Source organism: Gracilinanus agilis, chromosome 2 (assembly GCF_016433145.1).
Source record: "Gracilinanus agilis isolate LMUSP501 chromosome 2, AgileGrace, whole genome shotgun sequence".
Classification (NCBI taxonomy): Eukaryota; Metazoa; Chordata; class Mammalia; order Didelphimorphia; family Didelphidae; genus Gracilinanus; species Gracilinanus agilis.
Genome location: NC_058131.1, coordinates 169,159,184 through 169,175,787, shown reverse-complemented (window position 1 = coordinate 169,175,787; position 16,604 = coordinate 169,159,184). Strand labels below are relative to the sequence as shown.

The following is a 16,604-nucleotide window of genomic DNA, read 5'->3' as shown; positions in this document are numbered from 1 at the left end:
CTAAGGACCTATGGTTTTTCTAGGAAAAGGGTTTGTGCAAGATGTTTATGGGCTTTGACAATGATATGTTCTTCAGTATGGTCATAGGGGAAAGGTACAAATAAAGATCATGTAGCAGAACTTATAGTTATAGCCAAAACACAGGAGCTTAAAATGATTCAGTGTAACAGAATAGTATTGATTAGATTAATATATGAACTTAAAAAATAAATCTTAAAATAATCAGCAAATACAATTAGCATGGTAGGATACAGTCACTGATTTCAAAAGTCCTTTTCTTAAATTCCAATAGACTTCTTTACTATTATGGAGGGGAAACAAAACTCAAAAAGTTAACATCAATAAACTTCCAGAACTTTAAGGTTCCTTCCCCTCCCCAGTACTACCATCATAGCTCACAGACAGTAGAAATCTCAAGGACCCCCAGATTAAGTCATAAAAATGAAAGCAGTGGGCAGGCAGGTAGGGTGACCAGTGAAAAATGGCAGGAGCAAGCCCCAGAAGGGGCAGGAGAGAAAATACGACTTGCAAAATTTATCTACTCCCTATTCTTTTCTCAAAGGCTTAAAACATTTTTTTGGGAATTCTATCCCTTTGTGGTTGCTATAAATATAAACTTAAAAATTAATATATAATATCTCCAACTATTACATTTAATAAGATTTATTAATAATCACTTGAAGTAAAAGGAATATTAAAAGCTAGAGTAAAGAGGGAGATAACTCAGCCACAGATGCAAGAGAAGAGAGAAAGAGGACAGAGTTATACACCACTTATTTACAAAATGTGAGGATGCAACATGGGGATGAAAGAGAAAGGAATTTTGGGACAAGAAAAAGAATTCTGGGATATGGAGTCTTTAGGGTACAACATTCTAATTACACATATCCTTGCATTTATATTCCTCCACATCCACTGTGCACATGTTTTTGGCATTTTCTGTTTGTTGAATTACCAATATCACTTATTTTCCAATTTTATTAGGTTTATTAAGCAATGTAATAGTCAATTCATCACTTAGAAATATGTTCATTTCGTCCCTTTATTCATTTTAGCTCCATAATTTGATGATCAAGTAACCTCACAATTTTATTATGTTTAACAAATTTTAGCTCTCTTTGTGAGTGATACTGAATTTAGCAAGATGTTCATGCTTGCTTATGTAACCAATAGCAGCTACAGTTGTTTTATCCTCATAGTGTGCTTTCTGTAATCATTATTGTGTTAATTTCTTTCTACTCTGATTAATGTTGGTCTGCCTTCTCAAAGGCAGCTTTGGTTACATAAAATTAAAAAAAGATTTTGTATAAACATAATGAATATAACTAAAATTAGAAGAGAAGATGGTAAGTGTGGGGAAATCTTTTTAAAAAATACTTGATAATGGTCTCATTCAAATTTATAAGAATACGAGCTATTCCCCAACTGATAATGATCAAAATATAAGAATAGGAAGTTTTCACAGAGGAAGAAATCCAAGTAATCAATAGTAAAATGAAAAATGCTCTATGCCTGCATTTTCTTTTGTAACATGTTATGGAAATATATTTTGTAAGGATATATATATATATATATATATACATATATATATATAATATTTTGCCCTCTCAAGGAAGGGGGAGGGACAGAAGAGAAGGAGAGAATTTGGAACTAAAATTTTTTTAATGAATTTTTTCAAATAATTGGGAAATATTTAATAAAATAAATGTATTGGAAAGAATTTCTATTAAGGAAAAATTATTCCTTTCTTCTACACTTATAAGTGAATTTTGGTATTAATAACTCTAGCCTGGGTAACTTTTAAAATAAAACCCTTTAGAATTATGAACCAATACTTTTTACTTTATAATTAGGAATTTTAATAAAGTATTTTTTATAAATAACTAGATAAGCACTAAAAGCCTTTTTAAAGATAACATCAGAGTTTAGGATTTATAGGAAGGGCTATAGAGATTATCTAGTCCATCACCTTAATTTTCAAATAAGAAAATAAAAAATTAAACAATTTCAGGGTATTTTCATTATATAACTTCAATCCATTGCACAGTTAGAGGCTTCCCTCTCCCATACTTCTTGATAAACTTGAGATAACAAAATTGAGCATGAACTCTACATTCTGTAAGGTTATATTTTAAGTAGTATGCATGGCTGGGACTAAAAGAAAAAAAACATAATGATCTAATTTATTTTTAGGAAGTCCACTGGTGTGAAGGCATTTAGTTCCTGTAGTGTAGCAGCCTTTAAGGATTTTGTATTAAGAAAAAATCCTGAATGTCTTCAGAATCGACCACAGTTAGATCCATCTTATAGAAGTGCAGTTTGTGGTAATGGTGTCCTCGAAGCTGATGAAGAATGTGACTGTGGCTTTCTAAAGGTAAGTGATGAATATTAGGAATGTTAAAAACCAATTTCATATTGCTTTTCTTTAGTCTTTCTATAGTGTTCCCAGTCAGTCAGGCAGTCAGTAATGTTTGTTAAATGTCTATGTGTCAGTCACTGTCCAAAGGGTTGGGGATACAAATGTGATAAAATAAACATAGTTCATGCTTTCAAAGAGTTTCTATGATGGGAGAAGACAAAATACAAAAAGCTGAAAAGAGGATGTGGAGGTGACTGATGTGGAGGTATATATGTTCTTTATAATGGAGGAATCAGTCAGAAAAATCCCAAAGTAGCTCAAATGCAGTGATGAGAAGTGAGGGGATGTATGAGCTGTGCTTTCTCCTTCAATGAAAGTTTTGAGTTAATGATACCATTACTCAATCAGAGAGGCAATGGGTAATGATGAGGTAGAGACTCAAGGCTGATAGAATCTTACAGATCTTATATTCCAAAATAAATTTGGTCTATAGAAAAATATATTATAATCAATCAATGAACTCTAGTAGTCATTAGATGCTTACTATATGTCAGGCACTGGGGATTCAAATACAAAGAATGAAACAGGGCCTGCTCACAAGGAGCTTGGAACATATATAAAGAGCGAGAACTTATACAAATATATATATATAACAAGTTTAAAGTATATCAACTCTATACAAAGATGTTCGCTACAAGAGAATTTTCAGAGAGAAGGCACTAGCAGTTGGGGGAATCAGGAAAGGCTTCATGTAGAAGATAGTTCCTGAAAGGAAGAGAGAGACTATATGAAGCAGAGATATGGAGGGATTTTGGCCAGAACAAAGGCACAGAGATCAAAATATTGTGAATGATGAACAGAGCACCTAAGATCAGTTGGTACTTGGTACTGGATCACATTGTATGGGAGGAGGAGTAATACATAATGCTACTAGAAAGATAGACTGGGGGCAAGTGATGAAGAACTTCAAAAGCTAAACAGAAGAGTTTATATTTTATCTGAGGCAAGAGGAAGCAAACAAACATGATTCATGATCCCCTTCCCCCCTTCCCTCTCTGCTTCTGGAGCTAACAAGCAATTCCAGTGGGTTATACATGTATCATAGACTTTTCCACTAGCAGCAATGCAATGACCCAGGACAATCTAGAGGGACTTATGAGAAAGAACACTATCCACATTCAGAGAAAGAACTGTGGGAGCAGAAACACAGAAGAAAAATATAGGATCGATCACGTGGTTTGATTAAATGATCACTCTATTGCAGATATTAATAATATGAAAATAAGTTTTGAACAATGGTACGTGTATAGCCCTGTGGAATTGCTTTTTGGCTCAGGGAGGGGGGAGGGGAGAATGAAGGGAAAGAATATGAATCATGTAAACATAGAATAATATTCTAAAGAAATTAAGTACAATAAATAAAATACAATAAAAATAAAATATATCGATTATGTATGCATGCTAATATAAACATCTTCTACTTTTGAGTTCTTTTGGGGTTTGTTTTACTCGGGTACTTTTTACACTTGATTTTGTGGTTGTTACTTTTAAAAATGTAATCATTGCAAATATCAATAATATGGAAATAGGTCTTGATCAATGACACATGTAAAACCCAGTGGAATTGCTTGTTGGCTACTGGAGGTGAGGGTGGGGGAAGGGAGGGAAAGAACATGAATCTTGTAACCATGGAAAAATATTCTAAATTAATAATTAAATAAAATCCCCCCCGAAAAGTAATCATGACATGTATTCTTATTCTCTCTTCATCTTTTCATGTATTTCCTTATTTTCTTTTTATTTCTAATATTTGTCATTTCAATAACATAATACATTCCATTATATTCAAATATCATGATCTATTGAGTCATTCCTCCCATTAATTACATTTGTATTTCCAGTTATTTTGTCATAACAAAGAAAGCTTCTCTGAATATTTTCATACATGTACATCTTTTTATCCTCTCAATAATGCCCTTAGGGCCTAACCTGAGTAATAGGACCTCAATGACCTCAATGACTTCAATGAACATTAACAGCTTTATAGGTATTAATAGACATTAATATCTTGTTTAAAAAAATTCACAGCTGCTTTAGCAATATAATATTAGCCTGTTTCTCCATGTTCCTTTAAGCATTTAATTTGATCACTTAAGCCCAGGTGATTTTCAGTTAACATGTATTACTAGGACAATATTTTGCTAGATCAATTCTTAGGCAGCAGACACAAACATTTGCTAGGACCATACTTGTTCCAAAACAAGTCTTTCCAGCTTGTTCATACTCAGTGAAACTTTTGTTCCAGTGCCACAACCCCTCAGGGATGCAGGATTACTTCTATAGTATGAATGTTAAGATAAGACTTATACAGAATAATTATGCTCTTTAAGCCACTGTTGTCCCATCAGAAATTATGTCTAGATTATGCATATGCTCAGGCTTAGATCTATTGCTAGCATCATGCAAGTTTGTGGGGGCTCTCCAGATATCTATCTTATTTGTCTTATCTAAGGTTCTATCCAATTCCTTAACTTCTTTATTATTCATTTTTTTCATTAGATTTATCTAGTTCTGAGAGGGGATAATTAAAGTCCATTGATTTTTTTAAATCTACTTTGTTCTCTATTTCCACCTGTATCTTATTTAGTTTTTCTTGAACAACCAGGGTGCTTTAACACTTGATGTATTCAGGTCCAATACTGATGTTTCATCATCCATAATAACCCCCTTGCCTCTAAAATAATATAGTTCCCCTGTTCATCCTTCCAATTATATCCATTTTAGCTCCAACCTTGTCAGAGAGATTATGACTGGTACTCCTGCCTTCTCTGGATCTACTGAGGCATAATATCAGCCTCTCACATTCATTCTATGTTTGTCTCTCATTTTCAGTGTGTTTCTTATAAACAACACGTTGTCAGGTCCTAGTTTTTGATCCTTTCTGCTATCCATTTTCTTCACATGTATAAACTCATTCCATTACACTCAATGTCATAATTACTAGTAGTGAATTTCCATCTACTCTATTTCCTGCTCACTGTTTTCCCCCTCTTCCTTTCTTTTGACCATATCCCTCTTTAGATATTCACTTTTCTATGACCAAAACTCCAATTCATAACCCTTTCAAAAATCCTCCCTTGTCCTCTGCTCTTGCCCTCCTAGTTCCAAATTGGCCCACTTTTCCAAAGGTCACTCCCTTATCCCTTCCCCCTTACCTTTTAATTCTTATTCAATCCTCCTTTCCCCAAATTCCTTATCACCCAACTGTGATCTCCTACTTCTTGATTCTATTATTCTCTCACCTTACCCCCCAACCTCCTGATATGTACTTCCCTCGAAGGGTCCCTACCTTCCCTTCCTTTTATTATCCCTTTGTCCTCCTTTTTCTTAACCTACCTTCCTTCTCTTATTCCCTCAGTCCTCCAAGGGGACTTTCAGTCCCTCCTTTATTTCATCCCTCTTCCCACTTATTTTTTTCTACATTAAGAAATTTTTTTTCCTTTCTAATCGTACATGTTTTTCTTTCTTTATCCCAGATCTGATGAGAGTTGGGTTCTAGTACTGCCAGCCTTCCATCTCCTCCTCCCCTTTTTATGGCCCTCTACTCATTCTTCCTCCATATGAGATAGGCATTCCACTTTCCCTCCTCCTGGTCTATTCCTCTATTATTTTGTGTCATTCCATTATATTCCTTCAACCTGGAATCTTCCATCTGTATTCTACTCCCATAGCTATTTGTCTGGATGTGAATAGCATCCTTTCTCATAAGTCTCTCAAAATTGTCCTGGATCATTGCATTGCTGATCTTTCTTCCTTCATTTTCTTTATTTTCTTGCATTGCTCTTATTTGTTCTCCTAATTTTCCCTCTAACTCTCTATTTTGGTTTTTGAAGTCTTTTTAAAGCTTTTCCAAAAGTTATTTTTGAGCTTATAGCCATACATAGCATTTCTTTTCATTTTTTGAAGTTGATGTTTTTATTTCACTGCCCTCTGAGTTTGAGCCAAAATCTTCTCTGTTCCCATAATAGCTATCAACAATGGGCACTTTATCCTTTGTTTCTTCATTTTATTTATTTTATTTTAAAAGTTTTAGTAGCCAGGCCAATAGGCTTAATTATTATTGTCTTTTTTCTGGAGTCCTGTTGTTGTATGTTATCCCAGGTTTCAGGATTTTTTAATGTGTGTTTGTTTTTTCATGGATCCTATTAAATTATTGAAATTTTTATAGTCTAGAGCCAGATGTATTCCTGGGTCCCTGCTCAAGCCATAGTTTGTGACAGATCACAGGTGCTCTAACTACAGTTTATTGGCAGCTCTGCCACTGAAATTGCAAGTAGCCAGTATGAGTCCCTCTGTGGCAACAACCATGGGTTCCACTCTCCTGGGAGTGATTACAGCTGATGGACTCCCACTTCCTCAGCAAACACACTCATTGGTGCATGCTCCTTCCTCACTTCTTTCTTCTACCACTGTAGCCCTGGACTGAGCAGGCATCCAATCCTTTTTCTTAGCCTTTCAAGGCCCCCATTTATTAGTAATGCAGCTTGAGATCCCACCCTTAGGGCCTGACATCTACCAACTCCAAGATGTCTACTCATTTAATCCTAAGCCAAGATCCATCAGGTGTTTCTGGAACCTACACTGCAACAAACATAACAGCTCCCAGGGCCCTCCTTTTGCAGATTCAGATTCCTGGGAATATCCTCTGGGATTCAAGTTCCCCTTGCTCAGCAAACAAGTTGAGGTCCATAATCTTGTCCTCCACTGCTGCCTTGTGGATTTCCTCTGCTTGCTCTATTTCTGCTTCCAAGGTCTGTGGCTGTGGGACTGAGGCCAGGAAAGTAAAAAATCTTCTTCCCTACTTGTCCTTGGCTGTTCAGCTTCACTCCAGACTCCAATCTGTTTTTGCCACTTTTAATGCTAGTTTTATAGAGTTATTTTTGGTTGTTTGTTGGGGATTTTAGGAGGGTAAGAATGATTCACACTCTACCATCTTTCCATAATTGTCGGGAGCCATCAAATCCACACTGTCTGACATGGTCACAGGTGGAATCTAAGGATTGCAAAGCGGCCCTTAGGAAGGATGGAAATACCCACTCAGGCCCCCTCCTGTGTGACTCTTCTCTTACCAATACTCCCTTTTATTGGAATTGTTATGATCAATATCCCTACTCAGTCCCAGGGAAATACAGAAGAGCAGCTAGAGGCTATTACTGGGGTCTTTATAGATTGCCAGGAAAATCCCAACCTTACATGTAATGATACAGAAATTCCCCTAAAAGTCACTTCTTAACAAATTAACAGATAGTGATTTAATGTTAAAGACTCTTCTTGCTTATGCAAATGGCATAAATGAGAATTAAATGCTTGCAGGTATCCCAATCTACTAAAGACCCCTATGTACCTATTTGGATAAGGGTTTGTAGAGGGACCCTCTTAGGTATAAACCCCCAACAAAATTGTACTTAGATCCCCCTCTCCCATATACAGGAAGCTTACATAATGGAAGGCCAGGGACAAGGCTCCCTGATTCGGTATGTTGACTTAGGAGGACAATGGATGAAAAATGGAGAGTTGCCCTCCGTGGAAAACTGGTACATTCCACTCCACCAAACTGTTTTGTTAACATCATAGCCTAGAAAACATGTCAAACCTACCTTTGAAAAATATTGAAAAATGAATGGTTGTTATATAATATTTGGATCAGGTTCTGGTAATTGTATCTTTTGAAGTCTGATTGTGCAATTGGTTAATGTAACAAATAACTATTGATTGATTAGTTTTCTTAGCTTAATTGGTGAGTGTAATGAACGATCATTCTTAGCTTAACCACATGTCTTGTACCTCATGGATGAGTACAGTTACCCCCGTGACAAGAAAATAAACATTCTCAGCAAAGCTTTGCATCTTTTATTAGAATCAAAGAATATAGGATAATTGTGGAATGTCAATCAAAATGATTCTCCTCCACAGGCCCCCTGGATCCTGCGAGGGCTGGACCCACACACACAATGTCAATTATTTTATATCTTGAATTAAAAATGTGGATCCACATAAAGACTATAGTGAAATATAGAGAATATTTCATTTAAAGTAAAAGTGAGGCATCATTATTATGAACTTGTGTATATTTTTGTTAACTGACTCTCTCTATCCTTTCTACCCTTTTGGAGAAGTCACTTTAAGTAGTTTTGAAAAAGACTGTAGAATTTTGAATGATGATCAAGGGCCAAAAAGTGTGCTTTTCCATTAAAAATTTTTAGGGGAATTTTGTCCTAAATAAGCACAAAACTTTCATTTCAAGTATTCTCAAGTTGTATGCCATATTGATAATACAAATCAATACATTTTAGAGAAAACAAATGCTTATACATTATCTTTGTATATGTGATAGTAAGATTATCTTTGTACAGGCTCTAAAAGCCAGTTTTCATCAACATTAAAATATATTTTAATTAAAATTAGATCTAAACTTGATCTAAACTTTAATTTTAGGCCTGTACTGTCTGTTGTCGTGCATGGAATTGTAAGCTGATTGCTGGAAAAGCGTGTGCCCATGGAGAGTGCTGTGAAAACTGTCAAGTAAGATCTGTGCTATTTCAGTAGATAAATGCCTGCTATTCATGATTTTGTAATACTTTAAAATTCATTTTCCATTTTATTCTATTTTCTTTCCCACTTTTCCCCTCTCTTGAAACTTCTAAGTTTCGTGCAAAAGGTACAAAATGTAGGAATCCTATTGATTTAGAGTGTGATCTCCCTGAGTATTGTAATGGATCCTCTGGCTTCTGTCAGACTGACTTATATGTTCAAAATGGACGTGAATGCCGTTCCCAAACGAGTTACTGCATTAAAGGAAAATGCCTAAATCCAGATGAACAGTGTAAAGATGTATTTGGTCCAGGTAAGTATCATAATTATCTGTGTTGCGCTGAAGGCTTAAGAAACTTTGAGAAACTGATAAATTAAAATCTTAACATTTGTAAAAAATGCATTTTGAAAAAATTCTATTTGAAAAACATTCTTCTTTCTATTTTTTGAGTTATAACATAAATAACTTATATGTCATTTCTTTTTAGGTTCAACTTTTGCTCCTTATGAGTGTTTTGAAGAACTTAACAGTAAGGCAGATCGGACAGGGAACTGTGGTTATGATGACCGTGGATACCACATGTGCCCATGGAAGTATGTTTGAAGGAACTCTTTCAGTAATGTTATAGTCATGCCTTATGAAATTTCAAAGTAGCACCACACAGAACCTAAATTCCCTTTAAGCCAGATCACAAAATCCTGATGGGCAGAGACTGTGTTTTCTATTTGTATCAAGTTACACTCTGCTCACACTTCCAAAGTTAGTCAGATTACAGGAGCACTTTAGGATTTTAGGACACACTGAGGGAATTAATGGGGTATTTTTTCTCTATTGTTATCACTCTCAATTATCAAATCTCCACTGGCTGTGATTCCTTCATTTTTATTTACCAGTGACAAGCACCTTATTTTCATTTAACCACTTAATATTAGTTAACTTTTACCAAGGAATTATTTACTTCTAAGATACAGCAAGAACAAAATACAAATATTTCCCCCCCAATATTTCAGAAACACAATTTTAGCTCAGTTCCCACATAACATTAGTCTCACCAAGTTCATGTCCAAATGCAACATAACTATTCAACAAATCCTCACCTTAGCCTTCACTGGTGGCCTGAGTTTGAAGGTAGCTTCCAAAAATTACTGCTTAGTGAACTAGATGAAAATCCAGATGTGGGAATATTGTTTCCCTGAAGTAACCTACGTCCTTTTGAAACTCACATGGTCAGGGGCTCCAATCTCTGACTATAAAATGTAGAAGAACAAATGTAAGGGTCAAGGACCAAACCCTTTTCACAGGGCCAAGTGACCTCAGCAGATAAGGCTCCAAAAGATCTCTTTCCTCACAATATTATTTCATAATATCTAAGTCACTAGAACACAGCCAGAAAGAAGTAGGGAAACTTTAAGACTGAGGCTGACTCAGCCTTTTTGAAAATGTCCCTGGTTCTGGCTGCACAATCATTGGAGAAAGACTCCTCCTAACCATGAAACTAGAAAATCAGAAATAGTTACAGAATTTTCACATGTGCTCCACAGTCTGTCCAGGCCTTTCCAACTCATGTTATTAGAAGTCTTCTGGAAGCAGCTCCCCAGAATCTCCTCATGGGAAAATGCCATCCTAAGCACTCTGTTCTTCTGCCAAACACTTCTAAGTTTTCCCCACATTTCCCAAAGTTTTTAGCAGTATTAAGTATATGATGCTATAAGATATTGTAATATCAGTGGAAAAGATTTTGAAAAATTACCACTGAACACAGAGATTTGATTTTCCAGGATTAATTGAAAGGTTCCAATTACTTTGATACATAAACTCACCTATTTCAGCTTTAGACTCCTCTGTTTGTTTGTTTGTCTGCTCTCTCTCTCTCTCTCTCTCTCTCTCTCTCTCTCTCTCTCTCTCTCTCACACACACACACACACACACACACACACACACACACAGACACACACACACACACGGAGGTGCACACATACCCATTCATTCATTCATACCTTTATGTATAATCCACAGTTAGTGTGCCCAGGGTTCAAGGTGGGGAGGCATAGATGACTGATGAAAGCACTTAGAAGCAATAAAATTCAGGGCCCTCAGAGCCTTCTTTTGAGTGTGTGATGGACTTCTCACAAGGATTCATTTCTTTGGGTTGTTTCACACTAAGTTCAAATAGCCTTAAATATTTGCCAGGAAATTTTCTTCTGAGGTAGGTTTTCTTGTTGATTCTCTGTTGTTCCTGATGGCATGTATCTCTCTTTTAAAGTTCTATCTTTTGTTCCCCATAGTGTTCTCATCATATTTTGTTGGGTCATTACAAACTTTGTGTTTGGTTGGAGATATCTATTTGTTTGTAATACGTAACTAGAGTTTTTTTCTAGATTTAGGATCTTAATTTAATATGTCTAATAAATCTAATAATAGATTTCAGCACCTTCATTGTCCTTTAATACTTTTCACAAATACTTTGCACAGATAAATATTAACAAATAGCATACATATTGTGTGGGTAATTGGGTTGGAGTGCTTACCATGGGTTTGGGCATGTATTTAGGCCATTTTTAGTGGGCACATGTTCTGACTTCTTACTAAAGGACATCACTGATCACAGAATCATCATTATGGGAAGGGAAAGATCTGTGTCAACAAAAGAAACCTACTCTATGGGCTATAAGGAGTGAGAAGGAAAAAGTTTTGATCTCTTTTAAAGTAACTTCTCTGTTGGGACACAACAAACACCAACTCTCTCTTGGACTTTCACTGAAGCGAAGAGAAATATTCTCCCTTTCCCCATCAGCAGCTTTCTCAGACTTCCCTAGGCAAATATGTGTACTTGCTGTTATGTACAAGTATCTGCCATAACTCCTGCTGGAAAAGGGAAGAGAATAGACATTCCCTCAGCCCCCTGTCACCTTTGTTGGAAATCCAAAGGACAGCTATCATTGGCTAGATCTTGGCAAGATGACTAGTGATCAATAGATTCTGTTTTCATTTTGTCTTTTGGTACTTGGCAGTCTTCATTTATAAATTTTTTACATAATTTTTCCCCAAGGTTTTTGATGATTTTTAAATGATTTCTTCTTGACTTTTTCTTCAGGATAGTTGTTCTTAATAGTATACATTTTATATCTTCTTAGAATTTTCATAGAGTTCATATTTGGGTAAGATTTTCTACTTTCTATTTAAGTTCTTTATTCTCCTTTCAATTCTTTCTTCCATAGCTTTTTTTTTTTCATTACTGCTTACTTTATTTTGTTTTAATCTTCTGGTAAATTCATTTTCTCCCCTTTGATGAGGAGCCACTCTCATCTTTAGAACTGACCTCTTGGACCCTCTATCTACTTATGTTTTTTCAGAGTATTCTGTGTTTTCTTCTCTTTATTTGCATTTCTATCCTCAGCCCATGACATGTTTTTTTTTTCCAGAACCAACAAAACTCCAACTCTTTCTGCATTCTTAAATGAATTAGTAAGGCTCTGTTTTTTGGTTCTAAAGTAATTTTTTTTGTCCTCTTACTGCTCACTTCAACTTTACCCAGTATGTGTATCTAAGGACACTAGTAGGTTCATTGTCCTTGCTAAGAACTCTGCAATTGGTGGTGCTTAATCAGGGCATTGTTTCTAGGCTTGCCTGCACTTCTACTCTCATCCTTCTATACCCCCTGGGCTTCCCAGGTCTGGATGTTGCTTCAGACTTCTAACCTGTTCACCAGATCTCATCCTAGCTTTCCTTTGCCAGCCTTTTCCAATGTTTGCTATGTTTTGATGTAGTTCTGGACTGTTTGAAGGAGCTTACTAAGGTTTTTTTTTTGTTTTTCAATCTACTTTAAAAAATATCAGTAAAAATATGGAACACATATGGACAATTTGGACTCTTCTATGAATTTTCATGTAACCATGTTAACCAGCATATTCAATGGAACTGGTCTGTGACACTCACCTTCAAGTATGGATATAAACATTGAAAGTATGACAATTAACTAGCCACCAACAATGTTAGCATTTTGGCTAGAAATATAAGTAAATTTCCTTCTATTCTTATTTAATGGTTTGCTATTTGACATAATTAGATTGTGATAGAGAGGTCCAATCACTTCCCTTCTTGTCCTACTTGCATTTATTTTGTCTATGCAAAATCCTTTCAATTTCATAGAATCAAAATGATCTGTGATGATTATGATAAAAAATGATTGTTATTTTTTGTTTGATTAAGAATCCACCTCCTCCTAATGCATATAAAATGTATATATCCCACTTATCTCCCAATTTTTTGTGAAATATTCTTTAACATCCAAGTCATATTTTGAATTTATTGTGGCCTATAAGATTTAAATTTAAACATAGTCAGATGTGGCATACTGTTCTGTGTTTATTGAACTCCTGGGCAATTGAGTTCATTTATTTCTGATTCTTCTTTTTTTATTATATTATTAAATGCTTATTTTCTATTCCTCAATTGACTTTCATTGTTTTCTTTGTATGTGTCACTTCAAATTTGCTAGGAATTATTTTTTTTTTACTTTTCCATAGAGCAACTAAAACTAGCTTCAGGCTATCTGCAGTCTTTAAATGTAGAAAACCATTCTCTGAAGAGTGCAATCAGACAGTTGTAAATCATTTAGATGGTTAATTAGAGAACTTTAGAGATCCAAACTCCACTTAAACATGTCTCTATAATACCATTATTTTAATAATATGTAGGATAAAATCCAGGGACATTCAGATACAGGCCATTTACATCTGACTCCATTAGACAAAAAACGGAGAATCATAACAAGATAAAAATCTTATGAATGGAGAATGCCATTTTACTTAAGGATTTACCTTAAGGATTACTTAAAGTATTCATTCAGCACTTCTCCCCCACAAGCTTCCAAGCTTTCAGCAGAGACACAAAAAATGTATTCACTTGCTTTTGTCTAAGTCTAGGTCCATTGCTCATATTCCCCTCTTCCTTGAGGTACTGCTGGTACATCCTACCCCTGCCTACTCCCTATCCTACCCTGGAAGTCATTGATTCTTCTGAGCCATTTAGTGGGGAGAAGTATGATGACTTCTATTTGGAATGGGTGCTAGATAGGTGACTAACATTGCTTTAGAGATTGTGCAGAATATGCCTCCCAATCCTGAAAAAAGTGGAAAATGTTTCTTTAAAGAAGAAATTGGGTCAAGGCAAAAGCAATGAATGGCTACACTGGTTCTGAAGGAAAGGGAACTGAAACCCATACAGGGTCAGCCTTATTCCCTTAGGATAAATAAGGCAGACCAAAACAGTTGAAATATGAAAAGTAGCTGAAGTAGTTTTGAAGTATAGTGCTAGAATTTTACTGTTCATGAAAGGGGATAGAGTGATAAAGTGGGAATATAGAAAAAAGCAACACTAATACTTAGAGAGCAAGAACTTATCAGTTAAAAGGTAAAGCCCAAATAACTAAAAGTAGAGAAGACTAATTCTTAGTCCCTAAATTATGTTGTACCTCTTTCCCCAAATTTTCCACATTCTTGCAGAGCTGTATGACCCTGGTACTTGCCACAAAAATAAATTCTTCCCCCACCCCCTGCCTCCTCCTAAACCCCACATGTCAGGAAAACCAAAAGGTAGAAATTTTCTCAGGCTGGAATTAATGCATTTTAACACTCCAGAAATCTCGCTGTAACAGTACTCGGCTATAAAATTAAGGAACAAAGGAAAGTAGGGCAGAATTTATGAGGAGGAAAGGAAGGAACTCCAGTAAGCCTGAGGGAAACATCTCAGCATCCACCAGGGGCCATTTTTGTGCCCCAGGAGTAGAGATCAATGATGACAAAATGTGAATTGACCTGCAAGGTAGTAAGCTGAGCAAGCTTTGAAGTCCAGCCCTCAAGAAAACCACAAAAGGAAAGGAGTCAGAAAGTGAGTGGAGAATATAAGGAAAAGACTGAAATTACCAAAGATCTCAGGAGGAAAATCATTTTGCTAAAGACCTTGAGCATAAGCAGATAGACTAACAAGGAAGATATTAATATGAGAAGAGAATATGACTTTGAGATTAATTAAGCTTGTTTGGAATCTATTAATCAGTGTTGCAAGGCAAAATGAATCAGCACCAAAGAGGGGACCCTATGTATTTCCAAAGCATCATGCAACCTCAAAGTAGTGTGTACCAAATAGTTTAAGAGAGAAAAAAAGTTAACTGTGAAAGCAGAGTTTATGGACTACACACAAAATTAACAGAATAGAAAGACTTGAACCTAAGATGGCAAACCTTTCCAAAGAAACAAAAGAGAGAATAATTTATTAGGAATGTAAATACATAGTAGTAAAAGATTGGAAAAAGAGAAGCAAAAGGCAAAATTATTTTAAATCTATAGAAATAATGCACACTGATCTCAAAAACATATCACGAAGACACAATTTAAGAATTCTCTCTATAGGTCTCCCAGGAGAACACTTCAAGTTGATAAAACCTCGATCATTCTAAGGTAAGAAATAATAAAAGAAAAGTTCCCAGAACTTCTGAACACAGAAAATGATGCCAACAGAAAGAAACCATGGATTGCCTCCAGAAAAAAATACGATAGGTGAAAACAGTGTCACAATTTTAACAACAAACTCCAATTTTTAAAGCAACCATATATATTCAAATATAAAGGAAAGGAAATTTGAACAGTGGAAGATTTTTCTGCACCCACCAGAAATATAGGAGCGGTAATGGAACGATGTATTCCAAAGAACAAAGTAGCTGAAAATGCAGCCCAAAGTGATGTGCCCTATAAACGTGGGCCCAAGTATTATTGAAAAAAAATAGAGGTGTTCATTAAAAAAAAGAGGTTTTAGAAGCATTCAGAGAAAGAAAACAAGACCTGAACAACTGAAAGTAGACCTGTACTTTTCACATAGTACAGACAATAGAAATAGAAGGAAGCACACAAATATAACAACCAAGGACAAGGAGAATAAAATAACACAAGATACACAGTTAAATTTTTCTTTCTAAAACTATGCAAGGAAACAAGGGTGAAATAAATGAAATAAAGTGATGGTGGAGAAACAGGCCTAAAATTCATAGCACCCCACAGGTTATTTATTGTTTTTATGGGATCAAATCATAGAATGAAAGATCACATAAAAGTAGAGAGGAAGACAGATTGGAATATACAATATACCTAAAGCAAGTCAAAAGTTAACAACACAAGAAAAAGAACTTTAGTCTTTCAGAAAGAAGAGAGCCACAAGAGAACGGGCAAAAGATGCAAAGGGAAATTTTGAAACTGAGGGGGAAAGGAGGAAATCTTGTTTCAGTAATGAAAGAGGATACTGCTAATGAGTGCTCCCATTTGAGAAGAAGGATAGTCTAGATAGATAGACATATGGGGACCTTACAGTGTGTGTAATATGTTGAGACATAGTACTTCGAGATACTCTTCATTCTGCCTCTGGAACAAGGGAAATTAAAACTCCCAGTGGAAGATGACAACCAAAAGAATTAGAAGAGATTGACCCAGAGATTTCATGTCAAATGAAAGCGAAAATATTACTATTTCATTACGCAGTCAGATAAAGAAAAATTGCTACCATGGGACAATGTCCTCTCTATCATTTATATGAACTGATATTTCTAAGAAGGAGGTATAATAGGAAATGGGGACTCTTTGTGTGTGTATGTGTGTATGTGTG

At 35.5% G+C, this 16,604-nt stretch overlaps 1 protein-coding gene across 1 annotated transcript in view; it reads left to right on the top strand.

Annotated features, from left to right (window-relative positions):
* The window catches only part of LOC123234855 (disintegrin and metalloproteinase domain-containing protein 2-like), a 123,324-nt gene that overhangs the window by 61,775 nt on the left and 44,945 nt on the right, over positions 1 to 16,604 (top strand). Inside the window, exons 12-15 of the mRNA XM_044660850.1 lie at positions 2,194 to 2,374; positions 8,855 to 8,941; positions 9,065 to 9,263; positions 9,439 to 9,544. Coding sequence (XP_044516785.1) covers positions 2,194 to 2,374; positions 8,855 to 8,941; positions 9,065 to 9,263; positions 9,439 to 9,544 — 573 coding nt within the window. The remainder of the gene's footprint in view (positions 1 to 2,193; positions 2,375 to 8,854; positions 8,942 to 9,064; positions 9,264 to 9,438; positions 9,545 to 16,604) is intronic.